This window comes from Pantherophis guttatus, chromosome 2 (assembly GCF_059756535.1).
Source record: "Pantherophis guttatus breed Tessera chromosome 2, ASM5975653v1, whole genome shotgun sequence".
Taxonomy (NCBI): Eukaryota; Metazoa; Chordata; class Lepidosauria; order Squamata; family Colubridae; genus Pantherophis; species Pantherophis guttatus.
In genome coordinates, this window is record NC_142064.1 from 30,334,505 (window position 1) to 30,355,750 (window position 21,246).

Genomic DNA, 21,246 nt, shown 5'->3' on the forward strand with positions numbered 1-21,246 from the left:
GGTAGGTGCCCCCACAGAGAAGGCTCTCCCCCTGGGGGCCGCCATTGTTTGGCCAACGGCACCCTGAGGAGCCCCTCTCTGTGGGAGCGTACTGGTCGGTGGGAGGCTACTGGCGGCAGAAGGCGGTTTCGTAAATACCCGGGTCCTAAGCCATGGAGCGCTCTAAAGGTGGTAACCAATACCTTGAAGCGCACCTGGAAGACCACTGGGAGCCAGTGCAGCTCGTGCAGGAGAGGTGTTACATGGGAGCGCCGAGTCGCCCCCATAACTACCCGGGCGGCCGCATTCTTGACCAGTTGGAACCTCCGGGTGCTCCTCAAGGGGAGCCCCATGTAGAGAGCATTACAGTAGTCCAAGCGGGTCGTGACGAGGGCATGAGTGACCGTGGGTAAGGCATCCCGATCCAGAAAGGGACGCAACTGGTGGATCAGGCAAACCTGATAAAAAGCCCCCCTGGCCACAGCCGTCATATGCTCTTCCAAAGACAGCCATGTATCCAGGAGGACACCCAAGCCCTCTCTGTGGGGGCCAACGACTCGCCCCCAAAAGTCAGCAATGGTTACCAACTGAATATATTGGGATGCCGGAAGCCACAGCCACTCGGTCTTGGATGGGTTGAGCCTGAGCCTGTTTCTCCCCATCCAGATCCGCACGGCCTCCAGGCACTGGGACATCACATCAAGGGCATCGTTGGGGTGGTCCGGGGTGGAAATGTACAGCTGAGTATCATCAGCGTACAGATGACACTTCATCCCGAAACCACAGATGATCTCACCCAGCGGCTTCACATAAATGTTGAACAGAAGGGGCGAGAGAACCGACCCTTGTGGCACCCCACACACAAGGTGCCTCGAGGTCGATCTCTGTCCCCCCATCAACACGAACTGCGACCGGTCGGAGAGGAAGGAGGAGAACCACCGCAGCACGGTGCCCCCTATCCCCAACCCCTCCAGTCGGCGCAGCATAATACCATGGTCGATGGTATCAAAAAGTTGTTAAACCGGTAGGATCCCACTCCTGCCATGCACCCTTCTCAAGCCACTCTATTCTCTGTGTACCTTCCCTGTCCTGCATAGTATTTCTTGTACACTTTCCTTCACCCCTTCCCACCCACACCACCTTGTGCACCATCCCTGATCAATGTGGCACCTCACACACACTCCTGTGACCCCCATGCATCATTCTTTACTTTCCCCCCCATCCCAAATTCCTGACCTGAGTGATACAGCAGTCTGGACATCCTTGCTGACTTATGTTGCCCACCAGCATACCCTGCTTGACCTGCGCAGCATTTCTCTGAGTCACTCAACACCCTTTCCAACCCATGCAGCATCTCTCATGCATCCCCACTTATGGTTCCTGACCTACACCCTCTGGCTCCCTCTCCCATTTACTTGCCTGCTGGCCTTCAACTTGGCAACTTCCTGCTGGTTTCCCTATTGACTTTCTCCCTGTAAGCTTCCCACAAGCAAAGTAAATTGGGAAGCCAGCAGAAATTCCAGGGAGGGAGGAAGGGTGGCTGGGGGAACAGAGTGACAGGAAGGGATGGGAGAGAAGGTTGATTTCTAATGCTCCCTGACAGCTTCCCACAAGCGAGCTCCAAGGGGAAGCTGGCAGGAAGTTGGAAGTAATTCCAGCACTCACTTTTTGGGGGAGTACAATACTGGAATTAGGGCCAACAGGCTATAAATATTTACATAATCCAGTGTGAAACACTGCTCCCTGTGATTCGCAGAGGCCTGGTAAGAGTAATTGCCAAGATTCTGAATGCATGCTTAGAAGGAAAAGCTTTTCAGTATTCTAGACAGGAGGATTTGACTTACAGTGTACTGAGCAGTACTGTGCCATATCATCGCTAAAAGTCTTAGTGGATGTTTAACAAGGGGCGTAAGATGACAATGGCCTCTGGTTCTACAATCCTGAGCAAAGCACTAGAGTGGAAGAAGTTAAATAGAAATCAAGAAAAATGTGTGTGAATGAAACTCTAATCTGTCTGAGAGAAGTCCCCTGGAGAAAAAAATTCTGTATTAGAAGTCACTGTGTACACACACTCAAGAGGTATTGAAGACTTCAGAGAGACTGTGGAGTCCTTGGTGATCTTTGAGCTTGGTTGTTTGCAGATGTTTCATTATCCAACTTTGTATACAACAGCTTGCCCTGCCAGTGTTGGTAACCCCTTGGTAGTTCCTTGATTAAGATAGTTCTCTGCTTAATGGTTTGTTTGTGTTAATCCCTGCTTATTTGAGTGTTGGCTGGCGCAGGTGTTGTATTTTTTTTGTTTTCATCATGTCTTCTAAGGAGTGCAGTGGCTCAAGAGTTTAGAATGCTGGGCTGCCGATTGTCAGGCTCATGTTCAAGACGTTGCTGCTGGGGGGCAGAGTGAGTTCCCATCACACGCTCCAGCTCACCCAGCAGTTTTAAAGTGGACGACTGTGAGTAGATTAATGGCTACCACTTCAGGGGGCAACTTCAAGGGGACACAAAAGGATCCCCCAACTGGGCGCTTCCCAGGCAACAGTGATACCACTGGCAAATCCTTTCAACATGGAAGCATTTTTTTTTTTTTGAATAAATTTTGAAAGCATTTCTGACATGGCGGGGGGGAATGTCTTCTGATTGTTAGTTGTTCATAGATGTGCTCTGCTAATCTTCTACTTGTCTAACCCACATTGTGGCTGTCAAGGTTCTTATACTATAAGTTGTAGATAACTTCTATTTTTTCTTCTTGGGCTATTGGGTTTTTCAGTTTTCTTAAGATGACTTGGAAGGCGTATGTGCTATGGTAATGCTGTGTGGTTGTAATAGTTTCTTGGTTGTTCCTGAAATATTTTTGATGTAGTGTTAGCCTTTTCATGGCATATGTTAATTATGCTGTACTGGGTTAAGTGGTCAGGTACTTTTGGATAAAGTGTGAGTATTTGCATAAGTGGTCTATTTCCTTATTCTGGTGTATTGTGTTGCTGCAGTGCATTTCTGTTCATCTGAATAATGTTCTTACACAGCTCTTTTTGAGGGAGGTTGGGTTGTTATTTTAGTAATGGAGCACTTGGTTAATTTGCATGGTTTTCAATAGAAATTTCTAATTTGCCACCATTTCCTCCGTTGATAGGATATCCAGGAAGGTAGTGTATTGTTGTTTTCTCCTTCCTTTGTGAATTTCATTCATTTGAATATGATGTAGATTGTTTCATATGCTTTCTCCAGTTTTCCCTTTTTTATTATGACAAAGGTGTTGTCTTCGTACTGGATCTATACTTTTGGTTGTATGCATGGGAATGCTATAGTTTCTAGAAGCTGCATTACAGTCTTTGCTATGAGCCCTGAGAGTGATGATCCCATGTGTGTTCCTCTGATTCGTTGGTATATTTGTCCATCAAACTGAAAGTAGTGAGGCAGAGGTTGATGAGGTCCATTATTCTGTATTTCTCTATCTTAGTGTACTTGGCTAGGTGGGTGTGTGGTGTAGTAGTACTGCCATGGATTCTTTCACTAGTTCTGGATCTATAGATATACAGGCTGCTGTAATGTTGAATAAACCATAATATATTCTCTTCTGCTCACTTTAGAGAGAGAGTCAGTGATTTTTGCTGTAGTCAAGATGTGGATAGAAAAGAAATGTGTTTGGTTTACAGTTAAATTTAAAGCTAGATGATGATTAGAAAAGCCATATTTTTACTATGTTAAGGACACCTCTGATCCACCAAGATTGTACTGGGTTTTCCAAACTCTCTTGCATAAAAAATTTAAAGGGATCTTCAAAGATTGCTTGAATTAAGTGGAAACTTAATATAGAAAAAGTCATTTATATGTATCTGACAGTCCCAGGCTTATCAGAGTTAAGAAATTACAGAAATAAATTATAGTAGAAAACAGTTAATTAGTTTGAGTTTCAATGAAAAGTTTGTAATGTAAGCACCATGCTTCTATTTATTATTTCTTTCTGGCTATGTATCTTTTTTCACAATGAAAGATATATTAGACTAGGTAATACCACCAAAATGAAAAATGTTGCTGTACAAGCAGGAAAAAAGAATATTTCATTTACCCTGAATTTGGCCAGAGGAGCCCAATGAAAGCGACAAAGCTGCATGCCTGAGTATAAACTCTATATTAAGTCTACATGTAAACTGAGTATAAGGTACTCTATATATTCACGATATATGAAAATTAGCTTGAATTGTAGGATATGAGCAAATAGGTTTTTTTTAATAAAGTGACTTATAAAACAAAATTAAAATGTATTGGCAGTGGCTTGGATAGAAAAAATATATAAAATAAGGCAAGGCTGGCTTGCATCAGTTTCAAGAGGAGAAAAAAGCTGTGTGCTTAGTGTGAAGAAAGTGTCAATATTGAGTTGGGAAAGAAATAATGAACTGTCAAGTTCCTCCCTGTGTGATCTATTCTATTTTTTACATTATGATTTATCTGTTTCTATTTTGCAAGTGAGCATTTACAGTAAGTGCACAAATAGTATCCTTAAATGCATTTAAAATGAATGAATATATGATGAATGAATGAACCCTCAGCCAAGAAACAGAGATGAGCACCACACCCTTGAGTCGGACACGACTGGACAGTGAAACCTTTATACTTTTCTCTCTCTCTCTCCCTATATATATATGTGTGTGTGTGTGTGTGTTTGTGTGTGTGTGTGTGTTTATGTATGTATGTTTGTGTGTGTGTGTGTACACACCCACACCCACACCCACATCCACACACACCTATATATATCTATATATAGACTATTACAGGGTGGAATGGGATCTTCTTCCCAGTCCAATAAACACCTCTATCATGGAATTCTTCCGATGGGGCCCCAGGCAAGTCAGCAGAGCCGGGTTTGAGGCTCTTATGAAAGGCCAAGAAGGTGGGGGTGGATCTCTCCCTCAAGGGGCACGATGTTCCTGAGAGTGGGAGCCACAGCAGAAAAGGCCGTTGTCCTGGACCCTGCTAACTGGAATTCCTTGACCATCAGGGTCCATAGTGTGCCCCTTTGCTGGAATGAGTGGGGTGGGCCAATCCCATTGGGGTGATTTAGTTCCTCAGGTCGCTTGGGCCCATCAATAAATGGCTGTAAAGTTTATAACATCTTGAATTGGACCTGAAAGCAGGCCAGCAATCAGTGTAGCTTATGCAACAGCAATCTTATATGGCCTGGATAGGAGCCTCTAGAACTGTCCTCCTGGCATTCTGAATACTGTTCAGGGCAGTCCCATGTAGAGTGATTGCAGTCATCCAAACATGAGATGACCAGAGCATGTGTGACCAAGTGCAGGGACTTGATGATCTGTGATACAGATAGTAGGTTCTGTGGATAAGTTAGTGTTGATCTAACATCACCATTCAGCTCCAACAGAGGACATGACCAAAAATTAAAGGTGTTTTGTAGCCACTTAACTTCTTCATTCTTTTACCAGAATTGATGACTAAATAGATGCAAATTGTTCTATAAAGGGGCATGCAAGGCCAAAAAGATCTTAATGAAAAAAGTACTTGAATTTATTAGTTAAGAATGATTTCAGTGACTGGTTTAAAAAGTACTGCATTTAATTTCATCTTGTTCCTCTTCCATGTTCTTCTATGATAGTAACCATGTAGAGAACTTTACATAATGACTAGATGAAAGGCACCTAATAAATATAATAGATGTTTTGCCTTATGTTGGCATTCTCTTCACTAAACCATACTTGGATTAGAATGGTCACTAATAGTTTTCATCTTATCTCAAAATATTTCTGCATACAGTTATACAAAAGCTATCATCCCTGCCCCTGTGCCAGTTTTGAAAAGTGATCTTTGCCAAATTAGAATTTTTCTGATCAAGGGGTGAAATGAGGGAGAGGTATTATTGTGTACACGTTTTATATATGCTGATTACTGGATAATTCAACAGAAAAGAATTTCAAATTTTTGGTTTCTCGTGTTAATGCAGTCTGCTACCCAGGATTGTAATGCAATAGGTGTTATTAAATTCATATCAAGGCCATCCATTTTATGTTGTTGAGATATGAAAACTATAGTATATGACAGTGGGATGTATATAATTTGATTTTTAATACTTCAAGGATTTATTCATTTTTTAATATTTTATCATAAAAAATAAAATACAAAACAGTAAAACAAAATGAAACAAAAGCATACATTCAATCCTAACAGTGACAAAAAAGTGTGCAAAAAAAGTAAAAAAGTGATCAATTAAATTTAACATTTAACATATAAGATCCACCATGGCTGGATGCTGAAAGAAAAGAAAAATTCTCCTCCCCTTTGATAGATAGATAGATAGATAAATGAAAAAAGAAAGAGCAGGTTTTTTTACACTAATCTTCAAATCCCTCTGTTAACCATCTATTATATTTAGCACATAGAAAGTCCACAAAAGTTTCAAGTCTCTTATAAAGCTGTCTACTTATTCATTTTGTGCACTGCTTGTAACAAGGACCATGTTAATATAGATCTACATTCTAAGTTCATTTATTGAAATTAGACCTGTCTTTGAAGAACTAAGAACTGACATTGATTTTTGGTTGGCCATACCTCATCAAGAATATCTACTCAGCTCAGAGAACAGTTTTGGAAGGACACTGCTAAATTGGATCAAGTCCAAAGCAGAACAACCAAGCTAAGGAACTTTGGAAGAAAAAAAAAAACTCATAAGGAACAGTTGGAGGCAATGGGCACATTTAAGTCTAAAGAAGAATTTCCAAAGATTTTATATCTGTCTCCAAGTATCTGAAGAAGTGTTATGTAGAAGATGGGGAGAAATGTTCATAGTTGTTCCAGAAAATGGAATAAGAAGCAATAGTTTAAAAAAACAAGGAAATAGATTTCAGTTGGACATGAGACATTATGTTATAGTAATTTTGCTATTCAGCAGTGAAACAAATTTTCTCTCTAAGTGGGGATTCTTTTTGACTGAAGAGGATGATAATCTCTGTGTGTGCTGTAATAATGGATTACTATACAGGCCAGGGGTGTCAAATTTAATTTCGTTGAGGGCCACATCAGGGTTGTGTTTGACCTCGGGGCTGGGCTGGGCGTGCCCAGGGTAGGCATGGCCAGCTTGACATCATTCGTGTCAGGGGCACCTGTGGTGGCCCAAGTGCTCTGCCAGTGAAAATGGGCTCCTGAGCTCCATTTTCAGCTGCCACGGCGGCCCTCCTGAGCTCCATTTTCACTGGCAGAAGCACTGCGGGCTGGTCTTTCACTGTTTCCAGGGTGGCCCCCACGGGCCAGATCTAAGTACCCTGCGGGCAGGATTCGGCCCTCGGGCCTTGAGTTTGACATCCCTGATGTAGGCAGAGGGTGAACTAGATGATCGTCGAGGTATTTTTCCAACCAGTGCTGCCATTCAATGAATCTTTTGCATGTAAAAAAACTGCATCATTTCAAAATCTTCAAGTTTAATTTTCTCCTTTTCAAAGGAAACTATCCCGCAAAAACCTGAGAGTTTCAGATAGTGTTCATAAAGCTCAAGTCAAATAAACACACTGTGATATGATAGTATCCAGATATTAATACAAAAGAAATATAGAATTGTGGTATTCCCCTATTTATGAGATATTTTGTAGTGACGAAGAATGCCCAATGTGTTTTAATGTTTTCAATGAAGGTAAGATAGGGAGTATTATTTTTATTACAGTGCAGGCTATGAAATAGCACAGTATTATTTGCAGAGATTTTCTGCAAATAAAGGATGTGCAGGTGTGCCATTTGGGAGCCATCAGAATAGCATTCCACCTTGTGTTAAAAACTAAAAGTTGAGTGGTTTGGGTGGAGAAAAATCGGAGGCAGGGCGGGGAGAGAATGAAGTAGCGTTATTGAAACTACATTTAGAGGAATGCATGGTGGTTGGAGTAGAAAGTAATGAGAAGAAAGAATGAAAAATGGGACTGAATATTGGCATTAATTTCTATAAAGGAAAATTCATTTATAAAATAAAATACTTCAGTTAATGTAGTATTCTGTGTCTCTTGCACATTTTTATAAGCTAGTGTAAGAAGATGCATAGAAAACTGCAAATGAATAGAAAACTGTCTGAATTACAACTTTGAGCCAATTGTCCTTTTCTTTTAGGAATTTAAACCATTATGTATTATTTTCTTTTCTACCAATATTTAATAAGAATAAAATTCATATCAAGGGGCTAGAGATAGCTGCTATTAGTAACTTTACTAGAATTTTTAAACCCAAATATTGGATCGTGTTGGCATTACTGAATCTTTTAATTCTTCAATTATTATTGTTGCAGGATTGTGTAAAATGAAAAAACCTAGGATAGATTAAAAAGCTTATTTGAAAGCTTTTTAATGTATTATTTCATTTCTGCATATATTAAAAATACTATATAGTTCAATTTTGTCACGTTCACTGGTTCTTATGATTTAACTCCTTGAAAGCTATGAAGAAGTAATGAAAGAAATTACCTGTCTTAAACTGATAGATGCTTTCTATGAGCTACTTCTATTTTAGTGCCCTTTAAATTCAAACATGAGAAAATTGCAGAAATTTACAATTCAATGTGTGTTTCATCAGGGAGGAATTCACAGATTGTTTTGACATCCAGTTACAAATTCAGCATGAAGATGGACGTCTCATGAAATTTGCAGCTGCTGATTGAATTTATATTTCCATAAAGCCCATCAACAGTAGCAGCCTGAAGGGAAGTGTTGGGGGGAAATGACAAAAAATGTGAGGCTAGCATTTTTCTTCAGAGTTATAATGACAAATTACTTGTAATAAGGTCTTACACTGACCAGGATTAAACGAAAAATATAGGCAGCCAGAAGGGAATTATTTCTTTCCTCCCCCCACTCCCCCATTGATTTGAACTAAAACCATCTAGAGCTGATATCTAAATATATGTTTAGTCATCTGCAGGATATGCTAAATGCAGCCACAAATCAGAAATGTTCTCACCTTAGAAAAAAAAAAAAGGAAGGATTTGCAGGTAATTATAGAGAATTTGTCATACAGATAATCTTATTTTATAGTAATGTCCTGCGTTTGAAGATGAATGTTATACTCACAAAAGTAGGCCATCTTCATAGAAATCCCCCCCCCGTGCCCCCCATCATCTGCCTTTTCTTTCCCTTTCAGCTCTGAAATTGGTTTTCAGGGAAGCAGGGGAAAAGCTTATTTAAAACCTGTAAACAAAAAAGAGATTACTTTGATGTTCTAATACTAATAAAAAAATTAGTAAACTAAAACAAGATTTATTCATACTTTGTAATATTAAATGGGGCATTTACAAACTCTGTTCCTATAAAGGAAAAGGGAAAATGTTTGTAAGTGGTTTATTAGGCATTAGGCATTATTATGGCTATAATATTGTAATAATTAATACTTCCTTAATTTCCTTAATTTCAAACTTTTCAAAAACTATGTATCTCAAGACATTTTAGGAATTGGGAATTAGATTTTATTCTTTACCAAAAGTTCTTGTATATTTATGCATAACAAGTAGATACATATTAATATTTATCTATGTAAAAATGATGATTTTTTATTTATGATTAAAGAGGTTAGTTAGAAAAAGAAAGTAAAAGAAAAGGTCTTTTTCGATTACAAAAAGAAAAAATGAAGAAGCAACTTCTAATCTTTGCAACAGCTACAAACAAGCTTATTATCCCTCTTTAAGATTACATTACAAAGACTCCTTATGTCCTATATTCAACCTTTTTTCCAATCAGTAAATATAGAAATTACGATTTCAGTTTTTTTCAATTTCAATTAAAGGCCAATAAAAGATTTCTTTATGTCTTTTATAAAAGTACTTATTGTTTTATCCCTGACCAGAGAGGGCAGTTTTGCCATTTCTGCTAATTCTGCCATCTTTACAATTCATTCCTCTATTATATAGCGTTGTTCTCCAACTTGCTGCAATTACCATATATAAAATATATAGAACACTTATTCTATTCTTATGAGTCAAAGTATTTTGAAATGTAATCTATAACTAATACATAATTTCTTGAATTCCTCAAACCTTACAAAATGGACTACCTGTTTCTATCATACATGTGCCATAGTACCGTGTTTCCCCCAAAATAAGACCCTGTCTTATATTTTTTTGAACCCTGAAATAAGCGCTTGGCCTTATTGCCATGCTCTCAAAAGCCTGATTGGTCTTATTATCAGGGGATGTCTTATTTTGGGGCAAACAGGATATTAGCCACATACTCTATGTCATACATTAAATAAATAATGTGTTTTACATTTCCAGCATTGACCAGATTTATCTCTCTAATCTTAAATTATTTCTCTCATAACATACAGCAACAATATATCATTTTATAAAAATGCTCTCTTAAATGATTACACAATGTAAATTTCAATCCATTTTATTTCCATTGCTCTGCCTGCATGTTATAACCAAAGTTCTTAGCCCATTTTACCATGCAAACATTAACTTGTTCTTCCATTTCAAATCTCAGCGTTTATATATATATGTGTGTGTGTTTCCTCTAGCCAGGTTTTCCCTACGTAACCAAGGTTTTTCTGCAGCCCCAGCTCAGTAGAATCACATCCACTCGATTCTGGGCTTTTTTCTTTTCTAGCAGCCAGCAAGCTCTTCCTGCTAGGTGGGAGACCTATATAGATCTATTTCCAGCTCGTTTGCTTTCATCAATAGGCCACACCCACATCCACACTCACGAGAGCCACACAGGATGTAACCACCACACATCCACGCAGAAAGCAGACTCAAACCCACACTGGTGATCAGGCACGACCATGGACCAGAAGCCAGACCACAGCTGCATCATTAGCCACTTTAAACCCCTCCAATCCATACATGAAGCAGACTGACACCCAACATGAAGAGATGGCACGGCCATGAACACGAAGCCAAACAACAGCAACACAGCTCACCAGCTCAAATCCCCCTGCTACTTAGACTAACCCGAGCACAACCAAGCCCCCACCTAAACAGAACACACACCCATCCAATCAGAGCACAGCCAACCCCCCATCCAATCAGAGCACAGCCAAACCCCCACCTAATCAGAATACACCTCCACCCAATCAGAACACAGCCAAGCTCCCACCCAATCAGTTCACACCCCCACTGGCAGTTAAAAGGAGGAAACAGCTGTGATCACACACATTGCTCCTAGAAGCACAAAGCCGAGAACACCAGCCTGAAGATGACGAATGAGACTTCGTCAAAACGTTGCCAAGACTCCTCCAATTTTACGCGGGAGAAAACCCGAATAACCAAAGACCTACACACACACACACATGTATATGTATATGTATATGTATGTATATATATAAAGTTTATATATATTTTCAATTATATGTTTATTATGTGTACATAATTCAGTTTCATATTTAATGTTATGTTGTTCATGCTTTTTACCTGTATTAAATCTTTCAATTTAATAAAGTTTTCTCCAAATTGTCATATTTTTCAAAATTTAAAATAAGAAAGTTCAGTTCAAATTGTCAAAAGCCTTCTCCACATCGAAAAAATAGACATGGCTTGTTTTTTTCATTAAGATGTTCTAAATAGTCTAAGATATTAAGAATATTTTTGGCACTCTGTAGATATGTGGTCACATGATCTTTTTCCAACTTATTGTTTCCCTTCTTTTTTGGCTTTTCTTTTTGTTTAGTGAAGTCAACCAATCATCTTTAGCAAGATGATTTAGCAAGATGATTTGCTGTATTTGTTATACTTCCCTCCTTTTGACCCAATTGCATTTCCTCCAGGTTTTCTTTCAACCTTTGATAAAAAAATTTGTTACATATCTATGCTATATGTGCACTGCTTGAAATGTATTGACAGTAACTGTACCTGTTTGGAAGATGGGGTAATGATTTCCTCTTCTTGCTACTAAGTGATTAGCACTGACTGCAATGAATGAGATCTTCATGAACAGCTTTAATAAAGACACTGTTGACTGAAAGTATTATTATAGACCCAATTCAAATTAAAGAAGGTTAAAGTAACAGGTCCCATCAATTTAAATACTTCTAAGGTTTGCAGTGTCTGGATGCAAACTATTGTCAGTGCAGACAGACTTCAGTTTAAAAATCTAATTTCATTTGAACCCATTTGGTGCTACAGCTGCAACTTGAGCCCATCAGCCATCATTTCTGTTTCTATTACAGCATTTCCTTCTGCCTTTAGTTCTCAGTAATGATATTGATATGTGTGACAAAGAGAACCTGTATCGTTAATGAATATGCAGATAGTTGCCAAATCAGAATTTTTCTTTCAGTGTGTCTTGAACCAAACACCCACACTTTTTCTAATGGATGCAGAATTCCTCCTTACGCTGGATTTCATTGATGCTCAGAGCGCCCTTCCAAGTCAGAAAAGCAAACCTTTAGTAGTGGATAAATTTGAGATGTGTTGTAGATGTCCTTATAAAATAGTTTTCATATGGACTGTGCACGGCACACACACATATATATACAAATATATTACAAGCAGACACCTTCTAGAAACCCATTAAAGCTACCACATGAGAGATACAAAGATGGTAAATAAACACAACTATTTTCTTTGCTCCCATCTAGTGGGCACCAGGATTTTAGCAGTAGAGTATTTCTTCCCAGATGCCTACCTTATACTTTTTCTGAGCTAGCTTCTACATTTTCAATCAAATAATTGCAGCTACCTGATGTTTTTATTTTCAAATATATATATAGTCCTATATCTAGAATGTTTCAATAAATAAGACTATGTTATAAATTGGAATTTTGCAAAATTCCATCTTATAGTTTAAATTTCAAAACTTAAAATATGAAATAAAATCTAATTTCAGGAAAGTACAAAGGAAAGAGTCTGTGGAGTCTTTGAATGCCACTCTGTCTACATCTGAAAGTGACTTAATTTACAAATGAGAAGACACAAGGATTGAAGTGAACACAGGTTTCTATCTAGTTGCTACGCTAGCCAAAACGTAATGGTCATGGGTAAACATGTCCAGTTTTTCAAAATACCAAAATATATTTACGGTGCTTTGAATGTTCATATATGCTCTCTCTAGGCCTAACAATGTTAAGGCCTAGAACACCTAAGAACTGAACAAGAAACTTAAAAGTATTTGCATATGAAGAAAATTGTTAATTTTAAATATGCAGATAACTGAATTAAAATGACATTCCTTAAAATTGTAGTAGCCAAGAGCAGCATAGGTAATTATTTCTGAAAAATTTTCCCTTTCAATTGAGCATTGGGTTGTGCCATTAAGTGGCAAATCCTATATCCTACAGTTTTCAATGGTATATTGTTCAGAGGACAGTTTTGGTAATGAGGGGGTGCTGTATTAAAAAACCACTCCCAACAAGGTTTGATCTCCCAAGCGATCAAGCCCTCAGTACCACTCCTAATTTTTACTGCAGGAAAGCTATCGGGGAAAAAAGAGAAAGATAAATACCCAAATAACCTTAGCTGGCTAAATTGCTTAAGCATCATTTTCAAATTGTGCTGGCTGTGCTTTAGCAAGAAGCAGTGGAATGTTTCAAGATTAATGGGAAGGGAACTTACCTCAGTTAGCCTTCTAAATTGTTTGACTAAGGAACCAGTAAAGTTTACCATTGGCCACATTCATTGTGGAGTTGGAAGGGAACACAAGGAATGTCTAATCCAACCTCTGCAATGTACAGGTAAATCAATTAAGCTGTCTTTGAGACTTGCCTGACCAGTCTCTTCCTAAAAACCTCGCCAGAGAGGGAAAACCCCACACTTCCATAGAGTAGTTTGTATGATTGTCAAGATGTTTTCTTACACACTTGGTTGAAATCTTGGTAGCTGAAACTTAAATAGCCATTTTTTTTTTTTCTGATTCTGCTTTCTGTGGCACTGGAAATCAGTTTCCGACCATCTTTTTTATGGCACCCTCTTATGTAACTGATACCATCTCTTTTCTCCAAACTGAATATACCAAGTTTCTTCAGACTGTCCTCAAAAGGCATGTCTTCAAGTCTTTGTTCCTGTGTTACCATCTTGTTCTAACCCCTCAATATCCTTTTTTAAAATACGATGTCCAGAATCAGACACAGCATTCCAGGTGTGATCTCACCAATGCAGTATTAGAAGGCAGTAAGGGCTTCGTATGTCTTTGAAACAGTGTTTCTTCTGGTGCAATCTAGAAATGTGTTAATTCCCATAGCAGCTTGTCAAGGCCATACTCAAGTCCTCCAGCGTAATGCTTCCAAACCGTGGATCCTGCTTCTTGTATGTGGTTCTTATATACTTTGTTTTTCCTGATTTTAATACCTTACTTTCTCCCTGCCAAAGGATATTTTATTCATTTCAGACCAGTTTCTCAATCACATTAGTTTGCAGCAGTGGTGAAATCCATTTTTTTTACCACTGGTTCTGTGGGCGTGGCTTGGTGGGTGTGATGTGGCTTGGTGGGTGTCACAGGGGAAGGATACTGCAAAATCTCCATTCCCTTCCCGCTCCTGGGGGAAGTATATTGCAAAATCTTCATTCCCACTCCACTCCAGGGCCAGGACACTGCAAAATCCCAATTCCCTCCCCACTCTTGGGGGAAGGATATTGCAAAATCTCCATTCCCACCCCACTCTGGGTCTAGCTAGAGGTGGTATTTGCCAGTTCTCCAAACTATTCAAAATTTCTGCTACCGGTCCTCTGAACTGCTCAAAATTTCCGCTACCGGTTCTCTAGAACCTGCTGGATTTCACCCCTGGTTTGCAGTCTTGGTGTTGGATGGCCTGGACAATTCTTGTCATCATAATTTGATAAGCAGCCCATCCGTTCTATTATCTAGGTCAGGGGTGGGCAAATGTGGCTCTTTTACAACCTGTGGACTTCAACTCCCAGAATTCCTGAGTCAGCTTGGCTGGGACCTTGGCTGTCTCAGGAATTCTGGGAGTTGAAGTCCACAGGTTGTAAATGAGCCACATTTGCCCACTCCTGGTCTAGATCATAAATAAAAACATTAGATAAGTTCTTGTACGTTGAGCACCAAATGAACAATGAGTACCAGGACAAACCTTTTGCAAAAAATGCACTAAATACCAAAATTGATGAGTTTCAAAGCAGTTGAATATCGAAGTACCATTGTACCATGTACAGTGTATACTATATGTATATACTATTTCATACTACAATTCTCAAGTTATTGGAAAAATACAATAAAAGTATTTCTATATCAGTTATGGACAGAGGTGGGCTGCACTTTCTTTAACAAAGGGTTCACTGGTTGTGAGCGCGCATGCACGCACACTCACTTCACTTGCATGCGCCCCTTTGGGGGAGAAGCGGAGCTTCAAACAGGCTCCTAATCAGCTCCTGTATGAACAGCAGGGGCGGCACGGAACGCAGCTGGGCCAACGAGCTAGAAAGTAAGTTATAAATGGATAGCATAGAAAAGCCCAGCCAGCGATCAGAGCTAAGGGCGACCATGCAGCAGCCCACCACTGGTTATGGAATCATTCTTAATCGTCCACAATTTCTCCCCCATGAAACAGGTCAGAACATTAAAGAGAGAAGAATTGTGAAAGCTCTCAATCTAAAAGAACACCAGTATGAATCTGGAGCCATTCCAACAGAGTGGGAAGGTAAGACTTTATTGGCATTGTTGGGGAAAAGCATGACTTACTGACGCCCACCTCTCCCAAGCCGTATAGAAAAGACACAAGACAAGATTTTCAGCCTAACCCTTAGTAATGTAAGAATACTTAAGAAGGCACAAGTTTGTCTTTCTTGACATTTTATCTCTTCAGTTTGTCCAGACATCATTTTCTCTTGTACAGTGCTGTTCCATTTTAATAGATACAACCCCCTTCCCCCCTCCCCCGAAAAATGGAACTTGCAGATTGGTATAAACTTGATCCATAGCCTTAGATACATAAACCTAGATTCCAAAACTCAGTTCTAAAGTATTAACTTTAAAAAAGGACCCAGTTTGTGGGGGCAATAAGCTGACTTTGTATAAATATACAAAAGTATGAAGGCTATTGCTTAACGCATTGTAAGCCGCCCTGAGTCTCCGGAGAAGGGCGGCATATAAATCAAATTAAATAAATTTTAAAAAAAGAACAAACTGGGCAAGTTAATATAATGTCTGAAAGTTGGATAGAAAAATGCAAGACTCAGCTCTGAATGCATTTTGAAGTAAGAAAAGCAGTTTTGATCGAATGACCCTTGACAAGTATGCATGTAAGCTAAACTTTTTAGATGGTTTCCCCAAGATTAGGGTAAATTTGCACATCTAAGATTCTTATTACCTAGGAAATAAGCCATGTGTGGCAAGATACACTTTTAGTTGCATTTGCTTTTTTAACACAACACTTAAACATCCTTATAATTACTATAGCATTTTCTCCCCTTTGTGATTATTGCGGCACTGAATTGAAAGGATTTTTGAAGAGCATAGAAATAAAGTGTTATGAATAGTCTTTTTTCTTCTTCTTTAAACTCAGCTCCTTTTAGGGAAAGTGGAGAAAACGTTCAGAGTGCTTTGTTTTCTTATCCATTATTTAGGCAAAGAAGGTATGCAATGTATTTTTGTTTGTGACAGAGAACAGATAAGAACCCAGGTGCTTAAACACGAAGAGCAACATTAACTGGATTTTTTACTTAGCATTTCAACTGCTAAATGTTTCCATTTAGAGACTGTGATGTAAAAAAATTGCAGGCCACGTTTTGCTTTTTGGTTGGGTTGGTTTTAACAGCTGCAGCATTTATATAACTTAGTGTTCAAAACATTATTTCACTACATCAGTTCCAATGAATGAAGACATTTATTCCAGTTTTTAAAATTTTTCCCTATATGAAGCTGTGGAAATTTATCTTTTCCCATTCTTGCTAATGTGGAGTGTCCATTATAGTTTACATGCATTACAGAGTTTGTGCCTTTTTGCATATAACATACATTACAGGAACCTGTTGTTGCACATGTTTGTGGATGAAATTCTTTTTATTTTTTTTTGCATTTCTTTAATGGAGTAAGCATCTTGAGAATTTAATGAACAGAAAAGCAAACTGTGAATTGAAGGTGTGGGCATATTTTATATCTGGTGCAGAAACATGCACAAACAAGCTTTTCTCAAGCTTAATTATTATAATTAATTATTATTAATTATTATATATACCTCTTAAGCTGCATTTAATTCACGGGCCAGAGGATTCCCATTACTAAGTAAATAACTAAGTTTATAGTTGTACTGTAATCACAACTCATAACATATAACGTACCATAAAATAAAATACAATAACCATAGAATAGTAAGACTCTCAATAGTTCACAGGTTAGACTTGATACTTGATACAGAACGCATGGGTTTCTATGTTTCTCAAAATGAAGTAGCACTTATAACTGTTTTACAGATTTCTTCATGCTCATTTTGCCCAATAAAGCTTGAAATAAAATAACATTAGAAACTGTTTTCCTTCTCCTTATTCATACTCTGTAAAGATAAGCAAAGAGTACATCTAAACTATAGGACTACATTATTGCTCATACATAGCAAGATATTCTTGATAGATAATAGTCAACTACAGTACTGAATTCTTCAAAGAGTGTACAATTCATCTTTCTGCTCGAGATGAATAGAAATTAACATAGGATGTTTACTTCAATCAGGGTGGATAAAAATCAATGATTTTTTTTAAAAAAATCAAAAAAATCAGATTTTTTTTATTTAAATCAGATTTTTTTTTATTTTAAATCGGATTTTTTTGATTTTTATCGAATTTATTTTAATAAAAAACTTTTGGGGTAAAAATCTATCGTAAGATAGTTTTCTATTTAAGATACATAAATAATTTAGTTTATTCAGCATGAAATGGAGCTTAGTTATGTAGCCTGAGGCTGTATATTCTGCAACACTGGGACTATCGGTGAGTCAACAGTGGGTCAAAGGAGTAGCAGAGATGACAGTTTCTCTTTAAAAATTATGATTTAAATTGAGTTGATTTAAATCAAGCCTTTTTACTAGTGATTTAAATCAACTCGATTTAAATCAAATCCACCCTGACTTCAATTTATTATTATTATTGTATTTCCTTTGTATATGTGCTATAAAATATTTTGTGTCATAAAATCTGGGTACATTTTACTTACAATCCTTTCAAATAAAAGTAAGCTGATGATTTTTACCAAACTCCCACAAAACTCCCAACTCCCATCGGAAGCTTGAACATGAGTGTTCCTTGTTCAAACCAGGAACATAATAATAGAGGATTAGGAATGCTTTTATTGACATATCTAGGGAACATCCATATTTACTTTGCCTAGGATTCTTTTTAAGAGAAAATGCAAAGCATTATTTTTTCAGTGCAGAAAATGGTCATAACCTTTATGGCTTTTAATTCTCAGTGGACACTGATTGTATCCGAAGATAGAAGGTGCTATTTCCGTTTTCCATATTGTTAATCTTCGTGAAAAATATAGTCACTTTCAGTGTCTTTGGAGACGTCAGCATTTGTGTTTTTCATGCTGTATTTTACAGTCTGTGTGTTCAAGTTGGTCCCTCTTTGTTTAATGGGTAACATTTAGTGATTAATGGGAGTTTTAATTTGCATGCCCACTTTTACGCTTATTACAATGCGCTATATGCCACTAGGAGTCTTAAAGTTCAATGAAAATCTCATGCATACTAATGAGAATGCAGATGAGCACTGAAATGAAAGCATGCCAAGATCTCAAGATTGGAAATGTCCAGTTTATCTTGCTTACATTCTGCTTCGAAAATGGTAGCATTATCATGAACACATGCTGCAGATAATGCTATACCATATTTGTAATTAAAGACAATTGTTTAATTAAATGATTTGAACTACAGTGGATTTACAAAACTGGAAGAGCATGTTGCAAAATTGGACTCTGTCTATACATTTCTACACTTTCTTTGTTCAGTTTGGGTGGGAGGGTATTGTTCCACTTAGAAATTATTTTGGCTGCAGTTCCATGAAAGTGCTTTGTTTTGTTAGGATAGAACTTACAAAGTTTTTTCTAAAAACAGATGACACATTGGCTGTGTTTCAAAATTTGAAGAACAAGGGACAGTTCTACTAACAATTACTAAAATTGGGTCTGGTTTTATTTCACCATTTTTTTTCCTAAACTGAATTAGAGATTTCTTGTGCAATTCACATACTGTAGCAGAAATTCTTTGAAAATTACTAACTTCTAATAAAAGCATTGGATTTATTCATGTGGGCGGGGAGATTTATTATTTTAGTGGATTATATAGACTAACATCCTTCACAATCAGCACTGTTGGAAGACATGAACGATCAAGTTAAGGACGGAGAAAATCTGTCTATGCGATCGCTAGGAGTAAAAATGACTTGATGACAGATAATCAATCAATAGTAGCCATGTTTGAGTATACTGAGTAGTATATATTGGGATACTATGTTTTTGAAGAATAAGGAAGCAACGAAATCTGTGAGGTTGCTTCTTATTATAATGATATTGCATTATTACTCATTTTTAAGTTCATTCGTAGCTGATTGTGAAAGATGTGTGAATTAATATCAGAGAAATCAACAGTAAAAATAGCCACCCATATTGGTCTGGTATTGAATCTAGTATGAAAACCATTTCTTTCTCATTTTATGCTGATCTTCAGTCTCACTGTCTCTTTCCCAGCAGAACTGTATATGGGGATAGAAAAGAAAATGATCTGAACTATACACTATTTTATTGGAGGAGTTTCTTGTGAATTATTTGCTTTCTTTTAAATAAGCCTATCTTATTCAGGTTGGCATTTTTAAGTCAGAACAAATTAAAATAATTTGGATGAATAAAATACATTTTTATATTTTTTTAAAATGGAAGACAATTATGCATATAATTTCTTGCAAAGCTCTGCTTCGGTGCTTCAGTTCTGGCCTTTTTAAACAACGTCATCACTTCTTAAGCAGATAATTGTCACTTTTTAGGATTGCTTTATATCCTGCTTAAAAAAACAACTTAAAAAACATACTGTGTTTCCCCGAAAATAAGACTCTGTCTTATATTTTTTTAAACCCTGAAATAAGCGCTTGGCCTTATTGCCATGCGCTCAAAAGCCCGATTGGACTTATTATCAGGGGATGTCTTATTTTGGGGAAACAGGATAGCTTCCTGATATATTTACAACTAGATATTGCAGTTTAAAAAGTCTAGGATAGAAATAAAGTGTTGATTAAGATATTTATTAGTTCAGCTTATATACTCAGTCTTTTAATTAAAGCAGCTTGATCTTTAATGCAAAAAATAGAAAAATATTAAAAATGAAAATATTCAGCATACAAAGATGTACCGTGTTCAGTTTCAGGGTGAGCAGAGATAATTTAGGTCTGGCATTGGCACTTCACAATACCTATCAGCATTTGCTCAAGTTATATAAACTTTTTAAAAATCAAAACATGTTTTCCTAAGCCTGTATAGTTACTGTGAGAGGAAAAGGCACAGCTTATTTAAAGAGCTGCTGATAAGTACCGTGAAGGTCTCCCTGCCAACTCCAAAGTATCTGAGCATGTTTGGATCCAAATATTGCACACTACTTTACTTACATACATATTGTAGTTAGGAAAACAAAAGAAATACTACTTCAGTGCTGTTCACCATATTTCTCTATATCTTTCGGTCCTTACAAACTCTTTGTTTACTGTAAGTAAACGTACTTCATACATTGCCTTCTCATTTATCCCTTTTTTTAGAAACCACATCGTGTTCTTTCTTCCTCTTTCTCTTGACTCATTCATACTTCTTTCCTGTGTGTCTTGTCTGAGTTAATTGTCTTTCACTCTCTGTGATCAAACCATCTCAGCGTACTACAGTACTTTTATAACAATCACTCGCTTTGCTATCCAATTCTTCTTCCAATCATTCTTGACCCTATTTCTTCTTGTTTTATCACATTTGCTTCTTAAGAAATCAATTCCCACAACATTCATCTTCAGTGTTTCTTCTAACAGCACCCTGTTTTCATATCCATATATCAAAGCGGGCAAAAGTACATTCTTGTACACAACTATTTTCACTTCTTTCAACTGAGATTCATTCCTTGCGATAGACTATGTTCTCCCACCTTCCTTTGTTGGAGATTACATCATCTTTGTACCAGTGAGCCTTTTCGCCCACTAGATAAGAGACAAAAGAAGGAAACGATTATCACACATTGTCTTTTTATCTGTTTCTTACCTCCTTTTTTGTCAGGTAAATTCACTCTCTCACCTCCTCATTCATAGAATTTACCTTAATATATATTTTATCTAAATTAAATATACAATAAATTTTCTCATGTTCATAGATTTTTCAGTGACCT

General features: G+C 37.6%; 1 protein-coding gene across 2 annotated transcripts in view; it reads left to right on the plus strand.

The window, feature by feature from the left end:
* Nucleotides 1-21,246, plus strand: part of NDUFAF2 (NADH:ubiquinone oxidoreductase complex assembly factor 2) — a 57,732-nt gene that overhangs the window by 14,502 nt on the left and 21,984 nt on the right. For both annotated transcript variants that reach the window (XM_034440955.3, XM_087885715.1), the window contains exon 2: nucleotides 15,454-15,543. In XM_034440955.3, the coding sequence (XP_034296846.2) occupies nucleotides 15,454-15,543 (90 nt within the window). The remainder of the gene's footprint in view (nucleotides 1-15,453; nucleotides 15,544-21,246) is intronic.